This window comes from Anolis sagrei, chromosome 6, assembly GCF_037176765.1.
Source record: "Anolis sagrei isolate rAnoSag1 chromosome 6, rAnoSag1.mat, whole genome shotgun sequence".
Taxonomy (NCBI): Eukaryota; Metazoa; Chordata; class Lepidosauria; order Squamata; family Dactyloidae; genus Anolis; species Anolis sagrei.
The window spans coordinates 26,653,207-26,678,870 of NC_090026.1; the positions used below are offsets into that span (position 1 = coordinate 26,653,207).

The 25,664-nt window shown below is 40.2% G+C and overlaps 1 protein-coding gene across 1 annotated transcript; it reads right to left on the minus strand.

The window, feature by feature from the left end:
• Positions 1-10,053: 10,053 nt before the first annotated feature.
• On the minus strand, positions 10,054-20,452 carry LOC132779612 (epididymal sperm-binding protein 1-like). Its single transcript, XM_067470539.1, has 8 exons — positions 20,389-20,452; positions 18,211-18,357; positions 16,197-16,358; positions 15,642-15,806; positions 13,503-13,649; positions 11,260-11,454; positions 10,284-10,445; positions 10,054-10,117 (listed from the first exon to the last, which is right to left on the minus strand). The coding sequence occupies exons 1-8, from the start codon at positions 20,450-20,452 to the stop codon at positions 10,083-10,085; spliced, it is 1,077 nt and encodes a 358-aa protein (XP_067326640.1). The 3' UTR covers positions 10,054-10,082.
• Positions 20,453-25,664: the final 5,212 nt, after the last annotated feature.

Genomic DNA, 25,664 nt, shown 5'->3' on the forward strand with positions numbered 1-25,664 from the left:
GGCAGGTTTGGAGATGGATCTGGCTAGGCTCATGTAGCCAAACACAAAATGATAACAACGGTACTAAGATCTGAGGGCCTCTGCAATCATTTTTCATCTGGCTACAGGCTTCTCTGATCCTGTGTGCTCCCCATGAAGCACAAAATGACTGTGTGAGTAGGAAGTTTCATAGGCTGTATGTACAATAAATCTCAGGGTGCTAGTAAATAGCTCAACCTAGTGTTCCTTCGGAAGCTCCCAGTGGCGCAGTGGGTTAAAGCACTGAGCTGCTGAACTTGCTGACTGAAAGGTTGGCGGTTCAAATCTGGGGAGCAGGGTGAATTCCCACTGTTAGCTCCAGCTTCTGCCGACCTAGCTGTTCGAAAACATACAAATGTGAGTAAATCAATAGGTACCGCTCCAGTGGGAAGATAACGGCACCTCATGCAGTTATGACAGCCACATGACCTTAGCGGTGTCTATGGACAACACTGGCTCTTTGGCTTAGAAATGTAGATGAGCACCAACCCCCAGAGTCGGACACAACGGGACTTAATGTCAAGGGAAAACCTTTACCTTTTCTTAGTATTCCCCTGAATGTAGAATTGCTATTTTACACTTAGCCAACCTAAATTGAAGCCATTGAGTACCCACCATTGAGTCAATACATACCTAAAGTAAATCATAGCATTGAAAGAAACTACATGTTCCATCCAGTCTGACCCCATGCTATGCAGGAATACACTATCAAAACATTCATGTCAAATGGCCATTCTGCCTCTGTTTAAAAACTTCCAAAGAAGGAGACCCCACCACACTCTGAAGCAGTGTATTCCACAGCTGAACAGCTCTTGCCATCTGAAAGTTCTTCCAAATGTTCAGGTGGAATCTCTTTCAATTCAATTTAAATCTATTCCTCCATGCCCGAGTCTCTGGAGCAGCAGAAAACAAATCTGTTCCACATTCTAGATCCATTCTAACTGGAAATTAGTGATATGCTTCCCTAGGTAGAATAACCCATTAAAATATATAGAGAGAATCTTACCATTCCCGGTAACAAGTAGTGGGAAAAGGGCACAGGCACTGAAGAAGAATATCATGATGGAGGTCATTTCTTTTCTACTTTGCATTGGCAAGTAAACTATTTTATAGATGTGGCTAGGCTATTTTGGACCAGAAAGACAAACCTCTAATGTTTGAACAGTTAAAAGTAGTATGTAAATAACTGCCATCCCAATAACTGCCATCCCAATGAACATTGTGTCTTTTCCCACACCCTTCCCACATTGTGTCTTTTCCCACACCCTTAGCAGATATGCTGAGCAAAGTTATGAAGTTCAACAGTTATGTCACAAATACTGCAGGTATCAAGAAATCCAGTAAAATGATATCATCATCTTTTAAACATGGAAGAGCAACAAAATGAAGAATGGGCAATATTATTCATATTAATAATATTAGCACTAGCTGATTCCACTTTACAAGTTCTAGTTCAGACTTATATTTAGTTTTGACTAATCACTTCAAAGACAGGTTTTCCTCAATAAGTCTATGAGAGATAACTGCAGAATGTTACTGTGAGACTTCAAAAATATGTGGCCATCTAGCCATCCTTCTATCATAGTCCATCATTCCATCCACCACTAAACATATAACTCCTCCATTTTTAGAAAATACTAGCTATCCGCTGCCACGCGTTGCTGTGGCCTAGCCTGTTGATCTGGAAAATAAAGTAATGAGAAAGTGTTGGTTTCTAATATATGTAATTTCTTTATGCTTGTGGGTAAACAGTATTTCTTGCTGTTTCTTTGTCAGTGTTGATGTAGAGAGTGTCTGGTTTGCCCACCCTGGAACATGCAACATATCATTGGCCTTCTTTAAGGGTTCCTTTAAGGGTCCCTTGCCCTGATGAAGGGAGTTGGACTGGATAGCCTTAAGTATTTTCTGTTGGTCATGGGGGTCCTGTGTGGGAAGTTTGCACCGATTCTGTCATTCGTGGGGTTCAGAATGCTCTTTGATTGTAGGTGAACTGTGAATCCCAGTGACTACAACTCCCAAATGTTAAGGTCTATTTTCCCCAAACTCCATCTGTGTTCATATTTGGGCATATTGAGTGCTTGTGCCAAGTTTGGTCCAGATCAATCATTGTTTGAGTCCACAGTGCTCTCTGGATGTAAGTGAACTACAACTCCCAAACTCAAGGTCAATGCCCACCAAACCCTTACAGTATTTTCTGTTGGTAATGGGAGTTCTGTGTGCCAAGTTTGGTTCAATTCCATCGTTGATGGATTTCAGAATGCTCTTTGATTGTAGGTGAACTATAAATCCCAGCATCCACAACTCCCAAATAACAAAATCATAATTTTTTGAGTGATGGTCACTCCTTGTGTTGTGAGACGTTTTGTTGCCAAATTTGGTGTGATTTCATTCATTGGTTCTTTTGATTTTAAGGTACTTGTTATGCACAGAGCATTTATATATAGAGAGAGATTGTATCATTGCTGTTTTAAAAATATTCAGAGCCACAACATAAAAGGATTATCACTAGATGACATAAATGGTATCACATTGTAAACAGGACTGAGATTAAGAGGCACTTTGATCTCCTCCTCAAATCAAAGCCAGGGTAAAAAGCATTTGACAACATGTGCAGAGAACAGAACAATGGCTAATAAAGACCAGTCCAGGAATTCATGATTGTCTTCAGCTTTGATTTATGACCCATTCTAAGTGCTATGTTTGCTGTGCTGGTCACTTTGGGGCCAAGTAGGATTTTCCCCCTTTATCTGGTTTTTTATACTGTATTTGGGGAGGTTGACAATGGGCTCAGGGTGGTATCTGTAACTAGTTCATCCCTAGCAAGTTTTGAAAGGGGAAAATATTAGTTTGGTGTACCTTGGCACCCTATTAGTGAAATGAAGAGCTCTGAAATGTTGGGTTTTTTTCAGTTTTGTAAACCAAGGTGAAAAATCCTGCCCTTGGGACTAACCTAAGGAGATTGCTCTTTCTATGAAAGTCCTGTAATTTGAAAAAGATGTCCTGTGTGTGACTCACAGTAAAAAGCTGGCCAGAATGAGCAACATGTGGTATTGATTTGCCTTCAGGATCAATTGTTTCACCCAATTGAGGCTGGGAAGTGGTCAAAGGTTGACATCTGGCGTTAACTAGAACCACATAGGTCCCTCTTCCATGTTTTGCTCATCCCCAGAAATAATTCAGTAAATAGGTTCTGGAACAAAAAGAAATTGCCCTTCTCTATCTGTATAATTCTTGCATGGTTGGTCATCAAATAAGTTCTCCTGGTTAGTTGGAGATCTCAGCCAACTATTTCTTCAGACTCCACAAGGAAAGCATGAACCAGAAACATAGGACTTCCTTTGGATGAAATATTTTCTACAGGCAGATATATATATGTCTTCATAATTTTTAAGTGCAGCAGGTCCTTCCCACTCCGTTGCACTCCTTTGAGAAAAGGCAGCCTGTCTTTTCAAAAATGCCAACCCTGGGAACATCTTCAAGAAGATGTGGTGGGTTTTGCTGACATCCCTACTTTCCAATGTATTTCTTTTTCTTTTTCCCCCTTTTTTCTAATAGTGATTTCATTTTTTTCAGTGATTGTCTATACACTCAATATTTGCATATTTTTCAGAAATGCATTTCCTCTACTCAGTTGACATTCTGATCATTCTGAGATAGTTTTGTTTATATAGTCAAGGCCATACCTTATGATCACAAAGAGCTTCCTCATTAAAACAAATTCCACAGAATTTGGTCTGTGTACAGAAAGGATTTTTATAAAACACACCCAATATTTGTTCAGAAGTTATTTCCTCTCTTGAAACACTAGTCCCCATTCATCTCTGTCAAGCATTTTATGTAGGTATCTTTGTATTAGTGTAATTATTTTGGAGACCAAATGATAATTTATGGATTATCAAACACAAGCAGTCTATTCTGTATTGACATCAACAGATGGTAAAGCATTGCTGTAAACTGTAAAATGCGGCATCTGTTATGCACACTTAAAATATATACCAATGAATCTCCCTTTTGTTTCACTTATCATTTTTAAAAAATTAGGATCGCTGTACATTAGATTAGGATCACTGTACATTAACTAAAAACCATATAACAGCAACGTGTCACCCACCCATGAAAGTGGCTGGGGGAGAGAAGGGAAAAGCAGGTGAAACGGAGGGAACCGTCTTGTTTTGATCGCTACTGTCGAGGTCCTGTGCCTTTCTGTGTTCAGGTATGGCAGCCATGCCGCATTGTTTCCCCTAACTTCTCTCCATATTCTGGCATCGGAAGTTGGGAAGGACCTCACCCAGAACATGCAGTCTTTCCTCCTTTTCCATGCGCTACTGCAGTGGAGTCCCATGGTCAACTATCAGAATTGGCCTTAGGTCATGTGATGGACTCCATTTTAGCAACACAGAAATGGAGTGAAACTGTGTGGGATGAAGTCCTTAGAGCACTTACAATTTAGGGCTTCAGCTTTGCAGTGCAATGGATCCTGGGAGTTGTAGTCCCAAAATTACTTTTCCAATCTCTGGTTTCTCACCTGCACCTCATTCAGTACCATTTTCAGCACATGAGCAGCCCAGCAGGTATTAAATTTTATTTATTTATTTATTTATTTATTTATTTACCACACTTTTATCTTACCCTTTTCAGGTCGAAGGCAACTCTGCAACAGAAATTCTGGATCACTATAACAACCACCATTTCAGACTACACAGAGAAGCCATTGAAATCCGCAAGCATGTGGACAATTTCAACAGAAAGGAGGAAGGCATGTACTGTCTAAAATTGGGACAGTACATAAAGAGCAACAATCAAAAAGCAGGGGAATTCCAGACAAGAATCAATCAAGGCCAGCTAACACCTTCCAGCAAAGGATTCCCTCAGGCTGCAGCCAGCCAGGCCTTGAAACTGCAAGGCCATTGAATGCTAATCAAGGTGGCAGATTGGAACATTCACACCCGCCTAAGGTAGACAAGAGTTCTTTCTCCCACCCTGTATATTCCACAAAAATATAAATCTCACTTACTTAGTTTCCAACAGACTCCTCAACCTCTGAGGATGCCTGCCATAGATGTGGGCAAAACACCATGAGAGAATGCATCTGGAACATGGCCATACATCCCGGAAAATTCACAGGAACCTAAGTCCTGCCCCATCTTACTTGTGCGAATGTATCTCCCTCTATGAACCATTGTGGATAATAAGATTTTCTGGGGAGGTGCAGTTGGTAGAGACGAGAGACAGGGCCTTCTCAGTTGTGGCCCCTCACCTGTGGTAATCCCTCCCCAGTGATATCTGATCAGCTCCTTCCCTTCTAGCCTTCGGAAAGAAAGTTAAAACATGGCTATGGCACCAAGCTTTTGGAGAATATCTGCAGTGCAATTAACGAACGTAGAATCTGTGCAATGACAGATTGGAATGGCCCGGAATTACAGTTTTGGATTATGTGTTTTTAACAATTGATGTAACTGCTTTTAGGTATTTTTAATTCTCTGGTTTTTAATGTACATATTTACCAAGTGTATGTTTTTTAAGGCATTGAATTGTTGCTAATATGTGAGGCTGCTCTAAGTCCCCCTTGGGGTTGAAAAGAACAGGGTAAAAATATGGTAATAAATAAATAACTTTTCAGCACGCTGGAGCCCCAGCACTTCTCTCTTTTCTTTTCACAATTTACAGCTCAGAATATGTCACTGGGTTTATTTTTCTTTCCATCTTGCCCACTCCCACTGGTAGAATGTGGGTTAGATAGAAGTCAGCCAAAAAAAATATCTCATTCTCACCATTCCTGCAATTACTGGAAACAAAGTTGAAAGATCATATTTTAGGGTATGTGAAGAATACATTGTTGTATTCTTCACATACAATAATGAAGAATATTGAAAGTAAAGATATTGAAAGAATAGAGTTGGGAGAGCTTTTTCTGTTGTTTTTCCCATTCAGAGTCTTTTTGAAAAAACTTAATGAAGTTTTTTTGTGAGAAAACTATCCTTACAAAATGAAATGTTTGTGCACAAAATGCATTTTTTTCTATAAAATCTCCAGTGTTTTTTTCTTGCAAAAATCCCATTACAAAAAAGAAAAAATGTGGCTTTTAGTTTGAATATGTATTGATGGATTGTAACTGAATGTTGTAATATTGTGCTGGTATGGCTGTACCAGAAGCTCCAGCTTTATTTGCTTTGTATTAAATGTTTGTTTGCAGTCCAAGGTTCAGGGACTCTACAGATAGGTGGCTTCCTTTGGTTGCAGTCATAGGGCTAGTCACCTGTCCATCATCGTTAAGTTTTGGTCGCGCCCCTTGCTCAGGGCAATTGGGAAGGAAAAGGAGCCATTTTTTTTAGTTAGTCTCAGCAAGGAAAACCAATGTATAGGATGTGTGCAAGCTTCCCCTGTACAAAAGCTTCAACCCTCAAGAATTTCCGGGGGAGAACAGTTTTAAGAGTCTCCAAAGATTTGCCAGGGAAACAGCCCTAAAGACCAAAGGACTCCAGCTGGAGAATATCTAAGCCTTTTCTGGTAAGTCCACTCAGCGTTCGAGAAGCAGTTCGGCCCGGTAGCAGAGCCCACATCAGTAAGGGTTAGATTACAGTCAGCCTGGGAGAAGTTAAAAAGGGGGCTTTCCTTTAAAGTAAAGAAGAAGTTATTGAAGACAGTTGCCTGTCCTTCGTGGGCAGTTTAGGAAGCTAGCAGTTGCATAAAAGCCTGGATTCATTTGTTTAACTTTCTGAAGACAAGACAAGTTTCTGTTTGATTGTTCATTAATAAAAGATTTTGTTGTACTTCACAAGCCATCTAAAGACTATTTGTGGTGGAAAACCTCTGAGAACTTCTCTTTGGGCCCCCTGGTTTCCCGCTGGGCAAAGGTTGCATGTCCTGTTCCAAAGGAAATTCTTTACAGGCCCAGCATGCAACTAAACAAATGCCAATGATGTTGAATTGTTTTAATGTGTATATATTAATAGAATTTAAATTGTACTGATAAGGTTTAATGTAAGCAGCTTTGGATCTCCTTGTGGAGTGAACAATTGGGATGTTATAATAATATAACACCCCAATAATAATAATAATAATAATAATAATAATAATAATAATAGTAGAATTTATGAGACACATCTGGAAAAGCTGACATGATATGAGGATTTAAAGACAGAACTGCAAAGACTCTGGCACAAGCCAGTAAAGGTGGTCTCAGTGGTGATCAGCACACTGGGTGCAGTGCCTAAAGATCTTAGCTTGTACTTAAAAACAATCAGTGCTGACAAATTAACCACCTGTCAGCTGCAAAAGGCAACCCTACTCGGATCTGCACGCATTATTCGCTGATACATAACACAGTCCTAGAGACTTGGGAAGTGTCAGACATGTGATCAAATACAAAAACCAGCATAGTGATCTTGCTTGTTGTTTACTAATATTGTTATGTATCAAATATAATAATAATAATAATAATAATAATAATAATAATAATAATAATGCAAAGGGGGATCAAAAACTGATTTTTTTCCTACCAGGATGTTTTGACATGTCAAAAGATTTGAGAATATCCCATAAAATTCTACTAGATACTGACAAAGCAGAATTTTCAGATTCCCAATTTCAGAATTTGCTTCTCATGCTTGTTTGTCTTAGATTCACCATCTATGAATGCATCCTTTGAGGAATTTGCAAAGGCTTTCGACTTTATTAAGGACAACACTGATACACTAAAAGCACTTTGTGTCTTCATCTCTACGTAAAAAATATAGGCAGAAATCCTGTACTTCCTATCCATTCTTGAAGAGTTTTTAAAACTTGGTTAAATATATCAACCATAACACAAAATTGGAGAATTCAGTTACGCAGGAATTTGCTAATCATCCTGCCACAGTTACAAGCCAATTTCATATTTGTGTGTCTATGTTACTAGCCCATTTCATTTTGATTTTAAAATGTAAGGGTGTCACAAAAGGACAAGGATTTCAATGAATATCAGTGTCATGCCAAAATGGTGCCATCAGTCATTGACAACAGTGAATACCATTTGGGCCATTTACAATACATATCCTCACATTTTAAAACCTAGAAACATTTCAGATTTGCTCTCCTTCCTTCTTAAATTTCAGGTAAAGTAAAGTCAAGGAATTACAACCAGACATAGGTTGAGAGGGCATGTTGGTACATAGTAATTGCATCTTCTTACAATGGGATTCACATAACCACAGTTGCTAAAATATCAGCGCTCAACATCGTCCCACCTGGTTAAGCCATACCATAGAGACCAGAAACATGTTAGAGACCAGATTATTAAATATTATGGTGTGTTTCTTCTTTAAAAAATGCATGTGAACTGTGATCATGTGAGCATCAAAAGTATCTATATAAATAAAAATGTAATGTTCGTTTGTGGGATTAACATAATTCAAAAACCACTGGACAAATTGAGACCAAATTTGGACACAATACACCTATCAGGCCAATGAATGACCATCACTCATAAAAACACTGAAAAACACATCAGAAGAGACTTAAAAAGCCAAAAAGCAAAAAATGCATTGTTGCGAATGCACAAAAACACATATATACACAAACACACATATATACACATATGCACAAATGTACACACATATATATACACACATAAAACACATATGCACAGACTGGGCCACAGCAACGCGTGGTAGGGGACGGCTAGTATGAAATAAGTGTTTAATTCCAATATATATGTCTAATACAGAATGTCTGATTCCTATATATAACCCAGGGATGGTAGATGAAGGATAGAGGCCAAGTCTAATACCCTCAATGCACAAGAGTCCGTTATCACCACCACAATTAGCCACAAATGTTTACCCGTAGCCACAAAGAAGTCACTGAAGCTGCTGTCAAGACAACCATAACAGAATACTCTTCCATGCCACAAAGCATCACCCAAGAGTTTCTTCCTATATTCTGAAAGGAACGAAAAGCAAGAGAAAATGGATAAGACAGAAAAAAAATTAAGTGAGGGGGGATTGTGCCACTGACAATGTGGTGCACAGTTCTTTCCAATGCGCTAGTGGCTGATGAGAAAAGTAGAGATAGAATTGATAACAGGCTCTGGAACAAAAATGGGGTATTGTGGACGTTGTGAGGTGCTGCCATCTGTGCTGAGGATGAGCAATCCGCAGAGATCAAACTCAAGCAGAATCCAATAGAGGGGGATAATGGTGTGAGTGGTCTATAAAGAAGACTTTCTTCCTGGTTGTGGAAGCAGGGTAGAATCAGGGGGAAACTGGTCACATCCCAGTAATGAATTATTGGTCTGTATAATCTGAAAGAAGAAGGAAACAAAATTGTCAGAAAATCCTATAACTGCCATATTTTACAGGCATGTAGCAAGACCAGATATTAAATAGGTGTATACTGTTTCACCAGGCCCGTAGCCAGGATTTCGATTCGGGGGGGGGGGGGGGTGGTGAGTTTTTTTCAGGGGGGGTTTCAGGGGGGCTGAGTTTCGGGGGGAGGCTGAGTCTGAGTGAAAGAGGGTCTACCCTAGCAAGCCTTTTGCATCATTACCCCAATACCCCCATGCATATGGGATATATTGAGTATGGTGATCAGATCATGATATGAATAAACATAACAGTTTAAATAATGCACCAGTAAGGCCTTTTCACGAACCACCATGAGAATTTGAGGGGGGGGGGCTGATACCCATCAAGCCCCCCCCCCCCCCCCCCCGGGCTACATGCCTGTGTTTCACTAGTCTTTGGAAATGCAACACTTTTGCTTTAATTTCAAATGTCAAGTCATTACATAACACTGCTCTTTCAATATGGCCAAGTTGAAATGTCAATTCATTTTTCCATCCCTGTTACACTAAGTGTGAACTCATCTGAACTATTTATAGGTCAAGGATAGGAAAGGTGCAACTACAGACTGCATGTCATCCATGCACCCAGGCTTCATAGCATATGAGCCCCCAGGAGATCATTCAAGTTCTCCTGACCCTTCAGAAATGAAGAATACAATACCTGAGGCAACAACATAGAACAAAAAGTGAAAGGAGTAACCAAAGGCATTTACCTTGTTGATCATTATATAGCACTGCTCTTTCAATGTGGACGAGTTGAATTTTGACTTTGCACATCTGTTGAAAATTTGAAATAAATGTGTTATGTTTTTAGAAATAGAACATGGGATGACTGTAGAAACAAACCTGCACAGGTAGATAGTTGTCTTTTCAACAAGCAATGGAGGGAGATCAGAGGCCTCCTGAAGTTCTAGAAAGCACTGGTTTAGTCTCGTGTCCTTACCTGAAGCTGTGCAGTATTTCCATTTCTGATCTCTGTCAAAATCGTCTGTGAGAGAACACCAGCCAGTCTGGGAGTTAAAACCATCAGTTGTACAAGTTGAGTAAGACTTGCCTCCATAGATGAATGGAAAGACACACAGCTTATTAGGAGGGTTATGATTTCCTGGAAGTGTGATGAGAGCAGAAAGAAGAGGACTATGAAGCAAGCAATGGGGGTATGAGAAGGTACATCATAGATAACCATAAAACGATTCAAGAAGAAAGAAAGTTAGAGGATGGATAGATGGATGGAGAGAGAGAGAGCTCTCCTGTCTTGTAGATGATAGATAGATAGATAGATAGATAGATAGATAGATAGATATAGATAGATATCCTCCGTCTTGTCCTTTAGGATTACAGCATCACTCTGCACATGAAAGAGACTATGGCCGGTTCTTCAATTCCCATTGCTATCCCAAATGACACAGGTTTGGTGTTATAAGGAACCAACAGGAGATAGTTGAGAAGCACTTCCTTTCTTGGCCTCTGAGGAGACACCTCTGAAAGTGTCGGCTACAGATTCAGGTGAAACATCAGGAAGGAATACTACTGGAACATAGCCACACAACCTGAAAAACTTACAGCAACCTGGTGATTCCTGTCATGAAAGCCTTCAATAACACAGATATTAGTTCCTTGTGAAGAATCACAAGGAAGAAGGAAGGAAGGAAGGAATTTTAACCTTAGTAGAATTGTTCCTCTGAAACTGGTGTTTGCATTGTGTGTGAATCCATTACTGGTGCCAACAAGAAATTGTTTCCTCTCCACCACAAATAGGCACATTCATTTGGAATGAACCCTTTGAATCTTAGTGACACTAGCTCCCAAGGAAGCACAAATATAATTGACCTCTATATCTCAAGGCAAGTATTTTTCCCATCCAGCTCAGTCCAGGACATTCTGATTACCTGAAAGTGAAGGCTGCATTCGTGATTTGCCTGTCTCCAGAGGCTCCACATTTTCAAGTTTTGTGTCAGCACAGAAGCTGAATTTGAAGTCCACATCATAGTTCTCTGTTGTTGCACACCAGTATCTCCCATGCTGTTCATCCTCATTCGTACAACTACTGTGTTTCTGATTTTTGTAGGTAAAGGGGAAGAAACAGGGGGCACCATTGGAATTTCCTCCATACTCTATAGTGGGAAAGAAAGCAAATATAACAAGGGGCAAAGTTAGGCATATAAATCTTTGCTTATTATATACCTTTCCCCCAAGACACATTCATACAATTATGGATCTTCTTTGTAAAAAAAACTTAGCAACGATGCTTTGCCTGTGTTGCATTTTATACAAAATATGATATTTAATCCTCACAAAAAAAATTGAAGGAAATATAATGAACAATGTATTAGAACTACTATCAGTCTTGATTAAACCCGACTATGTATACAATGCTGTGGAACAAGTGAACTGTACTGGTTGAAAACAATTCTTCGATTAAGAAGAATTGCTATGGAGGAAGCAGGGGCAAAACTAGGGTGTTGAAATAAAATAAGAATTCAGGCCCCCATGACATTTTCTTTTCAACCACAAATTTCTTGTCTTGCACAGAGTGAGATACTTAAAATCAATGAATTGTCAAAGGCTTTAATGACTGGAATCACTGGGTTGTTGTAGGTTTTTTGGGCTATATGGCCATGTTCTAGAAGCATTCCCTCCTGATGTTTCACCTGCATCTATGGCAAGCATCCTCATAAAATCAGTCATATCAAAAACTTTTTATATGCATTATTACATTCCTCTGGTAATTTGGACTGTTCTTATTCTTTGGAAGCCTAAACTGTATTCCTGTATGCTCAACTGATCTTTCGTTGTTCTACAATGCTAAAAAAACTTGGGGACTGAACAAGTCCAATAACAGACATAATTTTTATGGGTGGAATAAGGGCATTCCTGCAACTACATCCCTAACTCCATTTCTCCCATGGCTCCATTTCTTTGCCAGTTAAATTTTATCTCCTTCCTTAATTTTTTCCACTTTATTTGAGCTTATCTATTCCCCCCCCCCCCCCCCCCCCATCAGACTGACTACTTTTTCACCAATTCCATAATGTTTCCATCTGGCAATGCAGGTCTATTCTCTACCCAGTGAACCAGATCACTTATTGAAAATGCAGCCATTCAGTATAGTGAATCACACAAATGAAAGTTATTGATCTTCTCTGTGACTTCATACAAACTTTAATGTACATGTTAATGTTATTTGTTTTCTCCCATAATTAAAATCTGCTTGTGCATATCATTTCGACAACAGATGTTCACATTTTTAAGTCTACATGTGGTTTTATGCACATTTTGTTTCTCTTAAGTACAATGGGAAACCTCACAAATGTGCAAATTTTATCTTACATCGTTGTTGGGTATGCATGAAATAAAAATGCATGAAATAAGTTGTTAAAATGAAAATTATGAACTCAATCAGATATGACAACATCCCTTTTGCCCCTTCATTTCCCTCTCAAAATCTATTCCATATACAGTTTTTTTTCTAAAAGATTACCTCCCTAATTTGAAACCTATTGTTCTCCCCATTACTATGCTCCAAAGACTGAGTAAGTATTCTAGTTTGTACTAGCAAGATAATTCATGCTTCCCTTCCATGACCAACTCATGTTTAGTACTCAGTAATCAATAACTGACTTCTATTCCATGCGTCTTATTGTTTGTCGCTCACATACTTCAGAATATTGTATGGAGTATTGAACACTATGGGTTGTCCAATACAACTCCCAATCCCACTAGACTAGTAGTAACTACAGTTTCACCTATCAACATCTGGCACAACATGTCCTCAACCTCAAGTGGAAATCATTCATTTCAGTTGGGTTTGCTATTATTCACAGTTTCTGATTTCCATAGTAAATTCAGGAATATAATGTAGTTATCATAACAGATGTGGCAGGATTTCAATACAATTTGTAGTTTTCAAGGACTGTGTTCCCTGGCCACTACGAAACCTGGAGTCCTTTCACAATATGCCAATTTAGAACTACCAATCCATTTTTGCATCCTGTCAGAAGCTGGAAAGTGTATTCAAAATTTCATGCCAAAGCACTCTAGTGATTCACCAAACCACAAGCCCCAGGACTCCACAGGATAGAACAATTAGAGGTAAAGTGGAATACTAGCATCATAATGATGAAGTGCGAATGTGCCTCTGGTCACTGGGTAGACTCAGTACCTTCAGTTGCACACGCTCTCCATTTGCTGTCCTTTTCATAGTCTGAGGTTGTGGCACACCACAGCTGCCCATCTATTGACCCGTCTTTAGTGCACGAAGAATAGGATGTGTTCTTGAACATGAAGGGGAAACTGCAGGGGGATTTTTCTGAAAAGGAAGTACAATAGAATGCAGAGGACATTAACTCAAGCAACATAAACAAAGGATCTGATCAGTAAGACCAAATTCAAATGTGTTTGGATATTGCTTTCTTGTAATAGCTAACTAATTGCTTGTATAAAATAGATTTCATGCTATTGACACATACAGCAATTCTATGAATGGTGTTTTGAAAAATGAAAAATAAATTAAATAGCAGATAAAGGAGAACCAATCTACCCTAGGACCCAATCCACAAAGAGAACACGTAAGAGCTCAGTATCAGTTGGGATCCCAATGGAAGACAAAGGAGTTAATCCTGACCAGGGGCCTCATCATATGGCCCTTTTGGGCTGTGCCATTGTGCCAGCAATCACTGGCAAAAGGGAAAGCATGTGGGACAGCTCATTGCACCCCATGTACCCTTCCTCCTTCCCTCATCACATGGAGGGGATTAAAAGAGTGCTTTGATACCTTTCTCTCCCCACCCATCAGATAGCAGAAAGGGCAGCAACACATGTTGTCTCATCACCCTTTCCTCCAACACATGGGTAAATGGGGAGGAAAGTGCAGGTAGCTCTGTCAGAGCTACCTCAAATACACTTTTCTCCACATAGTCATGGAGGAAACGCCTTTCAGCGCTCCCCCCAACTTTTGGAGGAAAGTGGGCAGGACCTGCCGTGTGTCTTGTGATGGCTCATAGCAGGCCCCGTCCTTGCCACAAAGCAAAGTGGCAAAAGGGGGCAAAAATGCTCCATGTTAAGAAGTGGTTGGACTCTGGTGCTTGTATGAGGAGTGGGTTAAAGAGCTGTGTATGTTTAGTCTGCAGAAGAAAAGGGGAGCAGGTTGTTTTCTGCTGCCCTTTGGAGACTAAAACTTCAAAATACAGGAAAGTAGATTTCCCCCTGAACATTGGAAAGAACCTCCTGGCCATAAGAGCTGTTCAGCAATGGAATTAACTGTCTCAGAGTGTTGTGGAAGCTTCTTCTTTGGAAGCTTTTAAACAAAAGTTGAATGGCCATTTTTCGATGGTACTTCAATTGTGCTATTCCTGCATGACAGGAGGTTGAACAAGATGGCCTATGTGGTTTCTTCCAACTCTATGATTATATATGTTCATATACACTTGTGATTAGCTTTAGCACTTAAAAACAATTGTCGCTGACAAAATCACCACCTGTCAGCTGCAAAAGACCAATCTGCACATGTTATTCGCCGATACATCACCCAGTCCTAGATACTTGGGAAGTGTCCGACATATGATCGAATACAAAAGCCAGCATAGTGATCTTGTTTGCTGTGTACTAATCTTGTTATGTATGAAAAATAATTTTATTTATAACCCACCCTGTCTCCCTGAGGGGACTCAGGGTGGTTTCCAATAAAGGACAGCAAACATTCAGTGCCATAAAACAATAAAAATGAACAAATAGCCCCATGAATAAAGCATCTGTAACAAATTACAACAGCTACGTACTCACAAAATTTAAATAATTAAATAAAACATATAAATCTAGTAAACCTACAAAGTAACAAAACTAATCAGTTTAAAACAATTAAAAACAGTTAAAATAACCATTGTTATATAACTTATCCACCTCTGATGGTGATAATATCTAGGCAGTGGGGTAGGGACAATACCAGAAATGGGTAGCATCAGAACAAGAGGTATCTTTTTTTCTACTTCTGCCATCCCCTTTTCTTTCTATCACCTTCCTCTTTTTTCTCTCCTCCCTATTTCCTTTAGTTGCTTTATCTTATCCTCTTCCTCTTGGCTCATGGTCTCACAGACTGAGGCCCAAGCTACCCATCCCTGAAGAAACCATTGCTAACGTAATGTGTCATTCAGACATGATATGAGGGGACAGAAGTGGGTGAGACGCGTCTAATCCTTAATACTTAGCATATCCTCTTAGTCTCATATGAGTCAAAGGATCTCCCTTTGTAAGGCACAGGCAAGCCTGACCTAACCTGACTCTTCCTATCTCCTGGGCTGCTTACCTGTGGGCTCACAAAATACTGCTGAGGGTTTCATATCATAGTTTCTGTTGACAGAGCACCAGAGCTTCCCATCAGTCCTCCCAGCAGTTGTACAAGATGTATATAACTTGTTTCTGTACATGAATGGGAAGAAACAGGGCTGAGTAGGGTAGCTCTCCTCTAGTCCTACAATAAAGGAGAAAACAAAATGGGGATTATCTTTCACCACTGGAAATGCTTCTCCAATCATATCACTCCATACGTCCCCAGTGACTGAAAGTTCTAACTCTGTATTGCTTAAATTTGGAGGTAATTTCACAGAGAGGGAAACTCAGGCTGTTACAATTTTTCCCTGCCCAAAACTCAATTTCCCCGCTAAAATCAATAAGAAAAATGCCAAACATGGCTGTATCGTGTCTTCAATTTGACATTTCCATTCTGCACACCAAGGCACTTCATACTGAGTAATGAGTCAATGATGCTTTCATTGTACTTCAAACATCTCCCATCAGTCCTGCCAAGCAACAACCTAACCTATAATTCAGTCCACATACACAGCCACACATGTTCACATACTGTTATCAGCACAGTAACTCCACTTCCTGTTTATGTCGTAGTTCCCTGTTGTGGAACACCAAAACCGGCCTTTAGAAAATTTCCTAGTGCATGTGTAATAAGTACGGCGCTGGTAGAGGAAGGGAAAAACACATGGCTTTCCACCAGAATTGCCTCCATATTCTGAAAAAGAAACAAACAGAAACAGATTCTATGCACATTTATGTTTAGATTTTGTCTCTTCCTATCCTGCCTCTTCAAAAGATGTAGACTACATGTGAACAGTTGCTCATACTATCTAAAACCTATTGATGGCCCCCAGTCCCACATTGTTCTTATCACTTAACTTGCTACAATGAGTTCCCTCCACCTCTGTGCCAGTAGTAAGGTGACATCAGAGGGCAGGATTCTCCACCTTGCTATTCCAAAGCCTTCTGCTTCCTTTTTCATCTATATTTTATAGTTCTGTTTGCTTCTTTTTTGTTGTTTTTAATTTCATGCAATGTCTCAATTGTGCTAAAAGTAATAATAATAATAATAATTCTATTAAATTTAATAAATTTAATAATTTTTAATAAATAAGAGTGTTGGAACACAATACTCCTAACCGCACAATCGTGTTAAAAAACAAAGTATGGATTGTCGATGTTGCAATCCCAGGTGACAGCAGGATTGAAGAGAAACAACTGAAAAAGTTGACACGATATGAGGATTTAAAGAACGAACTGCAAAGACTCTGGCACAAACCAGTAAAGGTGGTCCCAGTGGTGATCGGTACACTGGGTGCAGTGTCTAAAAACCTTGGCCTGCACTTAAACACAATCGGCGCTGACAAAATTACCATCTGCCAGCTGCAAAAGGCCACCTTACTGGGATCTGCATGCATTATTCGCTGATACACCACACAGTCCTAGATACTTGGGAAGTGTCCGACATGTAATCCAATTCAACAGCCAGCAGAGTGTCTCCTGTGGACTCATCTTGTTGTGTTTCAAATAATAATAATAATAATAATAATAATAATAATAACAACAACAACAACAACAACTTTATTTTTGTATCCCGCCACCATCTCCCGAAGGGAAGGCAGGGAAGAGCTCCTTGCCCCACCCCAGCCATTCCACAGATATATAAACCCATTGTCCTAATTCCAACAGACCTCACTATCTCTGAGGATGCTTGCCATAGATGCAGGCAAAACGTCAGGAGAAATGCCTCTAGAAATGCCTCTATAGCCCGAAAAAACCCACAAGAACCTAGACTTTTGTACCAATTGCAATTTCTGGGCTAATTTCTAATCTCCCCTTTTTGGGCAAAGTTTTAGAGCGTATTTTGGCCCCTCAGCTCCATAATTTAAAATGACGGCACCACAGTAGTGCAGAAGTATGATTGCAACACTATGGAATGGTGAATCAATGCCATTGTACTAACGAAAAGATGTGTGATATCACAAGTCCTTGACACAATATGTATGCATTAACCTATTCTTTGGTAACATCGTTGTAATAAAATAGTCAGTTGGTATAATTAAATCATTGAATCATACTATAATAACTTTTTAAAGGGTGGAAAGGTAATAATGTATTCCCTTGCTAAGGTTTAAACAAGCGAAATAGCAAGACACTGCAAGTTGGCTATGTATTTCTCCTGGTTTCAAAAAACGTTTCTATTTCCACAGAAGGATAAACTATTTCAGAGAGAGGGGTTTGAGATTTGGATCCCAGATGAGAATGGGCACAACAGGAACCCCACTTAAAGTATCATTAATGTGGAAGAGATTTTCTGGACTAGATGATAGAACATGCATCTCTTTCCTTTCACAGAACCCAGCATGCCATTGTGTAAAATAAATAAATTCTGGGGTTCAACTCATTAGCAACTATTCAGGGACAGTCAGGTGCTTCCATGTCAAGAATGTGGCTTTTGATTTGAATTCCAGACATTTTAGAGAACTATCTAAACTGCTAAAACCCCTAACATGAAAGCCACCAACCACCACATGTTGATGGTTCTACAAGGACTCAACATCTCTCACCAGTCAGAGTACATGGTTTCCATCGGCGATGTTTGTCATAGTTACTGGTGACAGAGCACCATGGCTGATTCTTCCTGGTACCATTCGTAGTGCATGTTGAGTATAATTTGCCCTCAAAAATGAAAGGAAAAACACAAGGTCGAGAGACTGAAAAGGAAACAGAAGGAAATGGAAAAAGAGCAGAAGTGTCAGCATGGTAACATGAATGCAGAGCTATGAAGATCAATTCATACTAGACTAGATGATAGGCTTGGTTGATCAAAAAAAATGGTTCTAAACTTAGTTCGGAAATAGGAGGCACCGCTTTTTAAAAAAAATCAAAACTTTCCGAAACTTCCGAATCGATTCATTAATGCACATTTGGCTACTGAGTAGGCATGCATTGTGGGAAATATAGTTTAACAGCAGGGTAGGATATAGTTTTGCAATCCTACCATTGGGGGCCTGGCCTTCCCAAACTACAGTTAAGATGGCTGTGATTAGCCACACCCACCACATCCCTTCTGGCCATGCCAGCCAAAATAATGAGATTTTGAAAGTTCCCTTGCTTTACTTTATGCTGTTTTTGGCTTTACCAAATTTACTTAAAGGTTGTGAAAATTAAAATAGCCTTGGGAGACTTCCAAACATTATGAAATATTTTGAGGAAAAATGGGTACATGGTTCAAATACGGAATCCCCACACACACACCTTTCCTGCATGGTTCAAAACTCACTTCAAATTCATATGTCTACAGCCAAATTTCAATCAATTCTGAATGTGTCTTTCCAACCCTACTTGAAGATGTCCTTCCCATTCCCCAACACACATATAAATGTCTTGAAGGGTGAGGTTTGTTTGTTTCCTTTTTTGCTCGTTTCTCCTTCTATCCTTGCTTTTCTTAGCTACATTCATCATCATCTTCTCCTTCCTTCTCTTTTTACATCCCTAAGTCGTTCTTCTTTCTCTCTCCCAACACCATCATCAAAATACTTGGTGGTAATATAATTGGATATGAGATAGATGGGGCATTCCACAACTTCACTTTAAGAAGAAAGAAACAAAAAAGGAGGGCAATGTGATATGTGAGGAACAAGGTTTAATGGGGAAAAACAATCAAACACAGATTTTTGAAAGGATTTTATTTATTTTTCTACAATCTAACAACTCCCATATGTTAGGGGCAGTTCTTACAAAAAATATTTCAACTAGAATTGGGAAATTTTGTTTGTTTGTGTGTTTTTTTTCAGTGCAAAGTTCGTAAAACTTAATTGACAATCTTTTCTCATTTTTAGACATCAGCCAGCATTCTCTTGGGAAGAACGAACTTGAACAAACACATTAAATCCTTAAATGAGAAATTCATACATAAATAAATCCGTTGGATTTAATATGTGTACTCTAATCAAGACTAAAACAAAATTAAACTTTTGCAATTTTTTAGCTTTTTTAATGACATGTACCGAGCAGCTATGGTTGACATTTAATGTGTCATGCTCAATGACATAACCAGAACCTATTCTTTGATATTGCCAGGGTTCATCTCCATGACATTACAAGTTTCTACTTCCCCAGTGTGGACCTCCAATGTAGCTATTGCAGGATGTCCTCACCACTACAGTAGTAAATGTCTCTGAATTTCAGCCACTTGACATTGCAATTTGCTTTGTATAAACCAACAAAAAAACCTTCAAACAAAATGTATTCTCAACATGTCAAATTGGTGCCATGTCATTGTAATATATCAATGTAATATAATGGGATAAAAGTGGCTCCAGGCCTTTTGTGAACAAACGCTGATACAGAGAACCCTCATCTTGCTCTGATCATCAAGCGATTGCCAAAAACCATGGCTTTTAATTAAGTGGATACTAGTGTTCAAAGCACGTAAAAATGATCCCTGTCCACAACTGGCCTTCATACTTTATTAAAATGTTATTTGTCATATTATTGTATTCACAACTTGTACTTTCTGGCTTTGGATGTTTGAATAATTGCAGAATACATTCAATTTTGCAAATACAAATATTTCATGGTTGTGGAACATGGTATCCATCTAAGAAGAGACCCCACAATATGAGTGGCATGGTGTGGAGGGAGTTCATCCCATGGGGAAAGTGTTTCATTAAAGTTTTGGATGAGATTTCTCCATGACCTAACAAAAAAAAATGAGAAGGTTCAAATGGGAGACTTCTTACCTTCATTTGCAGCTTGGAGAAAGGGAGTCCAGATGTACAAGAGGAAAGCTATGCATAAGGCCATCTCCACTCCCTTATCAAAGAACAGGCATTGTGCTCACTCTTTTTACAAGTCCCACTGGGCAACATCTTCTTCTGACTGCTAGAACAGGAGGAGATATACAAATGCTTTCCGTACCAGAAGATGAATGAAGACATAAAATTGGTTTGTTCTATAGCTTAACTCTTGCCTTTTCCAACAAATAAGCCTTCATTGATTTCAGCAGTAAAGTACTGCTCATATATGACCTCTTCACACTGGGCTAAATTCGGCTGCATGCACCAATTTTGTCCGGGTCATCTACTGGGCCAGCCAGCTCCCATCAGATGATGCCAACATGGCTCCATGGGTGAAGGAGGGCACAGCCAGTGCATGCCACTACCAGGGCAACATGGAAGGGCTCCTGTGTTCCCACTGGAATCCATGGAGGGAAGCCACACATTCATGCTTCCCTCCATCTGATTGACCTTAGCTTGAGCCGGGCAATGCAGGGCTTGGGACACCAGGTTCCTCACACTCCTCTACAAAGTGGAGTACCTCCGGCGGCCGTATGACAAGGTGTTGAGCTTTGCCATACACACAAAGGGAAGAAAATAACCAAATCTATTCATTCAAGAGATGCTTCATAGGAAGAAATAATGTATATGTTTTATATAGAGATAGACAGAGGTCAATGCACATTCGTCTGTTCTGTTTTAAACTATCTTCATTTGTGTTGCTTTAACTATGGTTGCTTAGTTGTATTATATTTATGGTTTTATTAAGACAGAAAAGGAAAGAAGGGGGAGGGAAGGAGAAATAGAGAAAGAAAGGAAACCACATATGTTATTGTTTGTTTCTCAAAAGGAAAAACAAATAAATGTCATAATATTACTTGGTTCTTACGTTTCTACACAGACATTTGATGAGTTTCCTTTACTCTTCCCTCACCGACTTGCTTTGACTCCCACAGTGTCTCTTCTCCTTCAGGCTTTCCTTCGGATTTTTCTAACTGTCCAACTGGCCTCTGGAACCCTACTATCCAATCAGACCTCAGCTGTAGAACAAACCAATTTCATTCTAGATTCAAGACCACCAATCAGATAAATTTCACCAGCCAATGAGAAAGTAACATTCTGCATTCTCACATTTCTAAGCTTGACCATGTTGTTGTTGTTGTTCATTCGTTCAGTCGTCTCCGACTCTTCGTGACCTCATGGACCAGCCTACGCCAGAGCTCCCTGTCGGCCGTTACCACCCCCAGCTCCTTCAAGGTCAGTCCAGTCACTTCAAGGATGCCATCCATCCATCTTGCCTTTGGTCGGCCCCTCTTCCTTTTGCCTTCCACTTTCCCCAGCATAATTGTCTTCTCTAGGCTTTCCTGTCTCCTCATGATGTGGCCAAAGTACTTCAACTTTGTCTCTAGTATCTTTCCCTCCAGTGAGCAGTCGGGCTTTATTTCCTGGAGGATGGACTGGTTGGATCTTCTCGCAGTCCAAGGCACTCTCAGCACTTTCCTCCAACACCACAGCTCAAAAGCATCGATCTTCCTTCGCTCAGCCTTCCCTAAGGTCCAGCTCTCACATCCGTAGGTTACTACAGGGAATACCATGGCTTTGACTAGGCGGATCTTTGTTGCCAGTCTGATGTCTCTACTCTTCACTATTTTATCGAGACTGGACATTGCTCTCCTTCCAAGAAGTAAGCGTCTTCTGATTTCCTGGCTACAGTCTGCATCTGCAGTAATCTTTGCACCTAGAAATACAAAGTCTGTCACGGCCTCCACGGTTTCTCCCTCTATTTTCCAGTTGTCAATCATTCTTGTTGCCATAATCTTGGTTTTTTTGACGTTTAGCTGCAACCCGGCTTTTGCGCTTTCTTCTTTCACCTTGATTAAAAGGCTCCTCAGCTCCTCCTCGCTTTCGGCCGTCAGAGTGGTGTCATCTGCATATCTGAGGTTGTTAATATTTCTTCCAGCAATTTTCACCCCAGCTTTGCATTCATCCAGCCCCGCACATCGCATGATGTGTTCTGCATACAAGTTAAAAAGGTTGGGTGAGAGGATGCAGCCTTGCCGGACGCCTTTCCCAATCTTGAACCAGTCTGTTGTTCCGTGGTCAGTTCTGACTGTTGCTACTTGGTCCTTGTACAGATTCCTCAGGAGAGAGACAAGGTGGCTTGGTATGCCCATCCCGCCAAGAACTTGCCACAATTTATTATGATCCACACAGTCAAAGGCTTTAGAATAGTCAATGAAGCAGAAGTAGATGTTTTTCTGAAACTCCCTGCCTTTCTCCATTATCCAGCGGATATTGGCAATCTGGTCTCTCGTTCCTCTGCCTTTTCTAAACCCAGCTTGAACATCTGGCAACTCTCGCTCCATGTATTGCTGGAGTCTTCCTTGCAGGATCTTGAGCATTACCTTACTGGCATGAGAAATAAGGGCCACTGTACGGAAGTTTGAGCAGTCTTTCGCATTTCCCTTTTTTGGTATGGGGATATAAGTTGATTTTTTCCAGTCTGATGGCCATTCTTGTGTTTTCCATATTTGCTGGCAAATGGCATGCATCACCTTGACAGCATCATCTTTTAAGATTTTAAACAGTTCAGCTGGGATCCCATCATCTCCTGCTGCCTTGTTGTTAGCAATGCTTCTTAAGGCCCATTCAACCTCACTCCTCAGGATGTCTGGTTCTAATTCATTCACCACACCGTCAAAGCTATCCTCGATATTGTTATCCTTCCTATACAGATCTTCTGTATAGTCTCGCCACCTTCTCTTGATCTCTTCAGCTTCTGTTAGGTCCCTGCCATCTTTGTTTCTTATCATACCAATTTTTGCCTGAAATTTACCTCCAATGTTTCTAATTTTCTGGAAGAGGTCTCTTGTCCTTCCTATTCTGTTGTCTTCTTCCACTTCCATGCATTGCTTATTTAAAAATAGTTCCTTATCTCTTCTGGCTAACCTCTGGAATTGCGCATTTAACTGGGCATATCTCCCCTTTTCACTGTTTCCTTTTGCTTTCCTCCTTTCTTGGGCTATTTCCAGTGTCTCAGCAGACAACCATTTTGCCTTCTTGGTTTTCTTTTTCTTTGGAACGTACTTTGTTGCTGCCTCCTGAACAATGTCGCGGACTTCTGTCCATAGTTCTTCTGGGACTCTGTTTACTAAATCTAGTCCTTCAAATCTGTTCTTCACTTCCACTGTATATTCGCTAGTAATGTTAGTGAGATCATATCTAACTGGTCTGTGTATTTTCCCTGATCTCTTTAGTTTTATTCTAAATTGGGCAATAAGAAGTTCGTGATCTGAGCTACAGTCAGCCCCAGGTCTTGTTTTCACCGACTGGATGGATGTCCGCCACCTTTGGCTGCAAAGGATGTAGTCAATCTGATTTCGGTGTTGACCATCTGGTGAAGTCCATGTATAAAGCCGTCTTTTAGGTTGTTGGAAGAGAGTATTCATTATACACAGCAAGTTTTCCTGGCAGAATTCTATCAGCCTGCGTCCCGCTTCATTTTGTTCTCCCAGACCATGCTTGCCTGTGATCCCAGTTGTCATTTGACTTCCCACCTTGGCATTCCAGTCTCCTGTAATGAAAATAATGTCTCTTTTTGGTGTATTATCCAGTAGGTCCTGCAGATCCTCATAGAACTGATCTACTTCTGCTTCTTCAGCAGCTGTGGTTGGGGCGTATATTTGGATCACTGTGATGTTGAAAGGCTTTCCTTGCACTCGAATTGAGATCATTCTGTCATTTTTTGGGTTGTATCCAAGCACTGCTTTAGCGAATTTCTTATTAATTATGAAGGCTACTCCATTTCTTCGATGTTCCTCTTGTCCACAGTAGTAGATCTGGTGGTCATCTGATGTGAAGTGGCCCATTCCAGTCCATTTCAGTTCGCTGATCCCCAGAATGTCTATCTTTAGTCTTGACATCTCACCAATAACAACATCCAATTTGCCCTGGCTCATAGATCTTACATTCCAGGTTCCTATGGTGTGTTGATCTTTAGAGCATCGGATTCGTCGTTCGCCTCCAGTACCGTCGGCCGCTAGCCTTCCTTTCGGCTTTGAGCTAGCTGCGTCATCACATCTGGGGCTAGTTGAACTTATCCTCTGCTCCTCCCCAGTAGCATTTTGGCCATCTTCCGACCTGGGAGTCCCATCTTCCAATGGCATACCGACATATCTCTGGTTGTACTGGTCCATTTAGTTTTCTTGGCAAGGATACTGGAGTGGTTTGCCATTGCCTTCCCCAGGGATCACGCTTGGTCTGACCTCTCTGCCACAACCGTCCCGTCTTGGGTGGCCCTTCACGGTTTCGCTCATGACATCATTGAGGTGCTCAAGCTCCAGCGCCCCGACAAGGCGGTGATCCTTTGCTGGAGAGCTTGACCATATTCAACCATAAATCCATCATTTTCTCTTGGAGCAAGGGCAAAAAATGATGGATTTAAGCTTGACCATATTCAACCATAAATCCATCATTTTTTGCCCTTGCTCCAAGAGAAAAGAGTGGTCATGAACTCAGAAGGAATGGCTGCAAGGCCCTTCCGATCCATCCCCATGTGCCTTTATTCTTGATGGCTGTTCAGCTGCAAACAACAGTGTTTGGCATCTGATTTCTAAATGGCAGTCCTACAAACCTAAGGAATGTCCAAGACTTACCCAGATTTCTATATGGCAGTTCTTGCAGAATTTCCTATAAACCTGAAATCTGTCCAAGACTGACACAGATAGACTGACACTGGGCAAGCCCTGAGAATATACCATTTTCATTATCCTCTCGTTCTGAACTGTTTAAATCTCAAATTCTCTCCATCTTGACTTGAAGTAATTTGCAAATTTGGATAAATTCTCATTTATACTGAACTGAATAGTCAGACCCATTTAAACTTACCAAATCAAATAATGATTGTTATTCCCAAACTGTTGTGGCTCCTTTTTATGCCAGTTGAAATTTGGGTATTGCTTATTATGGGATTCTAGAAGTTGTAATCTTTTAAAGGTAACTTTTCCAAGATCTGGACAAATCAACCCATTTGGGTTTTCCATATTGTCAACTTCTTTCCTTCCTGAGTATGAGATTTTTTATGTTTTTGTCAAACTCATTCATTCATAGAATGGATCATTTCTTGAACTAGGAAGAGTCAGCTAGTTGCTTTCATGTTCTCAGTGGGGCAGTGGTTCCACTTTGAGCTATCCATAGTTGTTGTTTATTCATTCAATTGTTTCTAACTCTTCATGATCTCA

What these genes read in the sequence shown, in the direction of transcription:
- LOC132779612 (XM_067470539.1), bottom strand. Translation starts at nt 20,452, where the DNA reads ATGGCCTTATGCATAGCTTTCCTCTTGTACATCTGGACTCCCTTTCTC. An exon ending in GAAACCATGTACTCTGACTG is followed by an intron (nt 16,359 to 18,210) that starts GTGAGAGATGTT and finishes TTTCTTTTTCAG; the next exon opens with AATATGGAGGCAATTCTGGT. An exon ending in GAAATACTGCACAGCTTCAG is followed by an intron (nt 10,118 to 10,283) that starts GTAAGGACACGA and finishes AATTTTCAACAG; the next exon opens with ATGTGCAAAGTCAAAATTCA.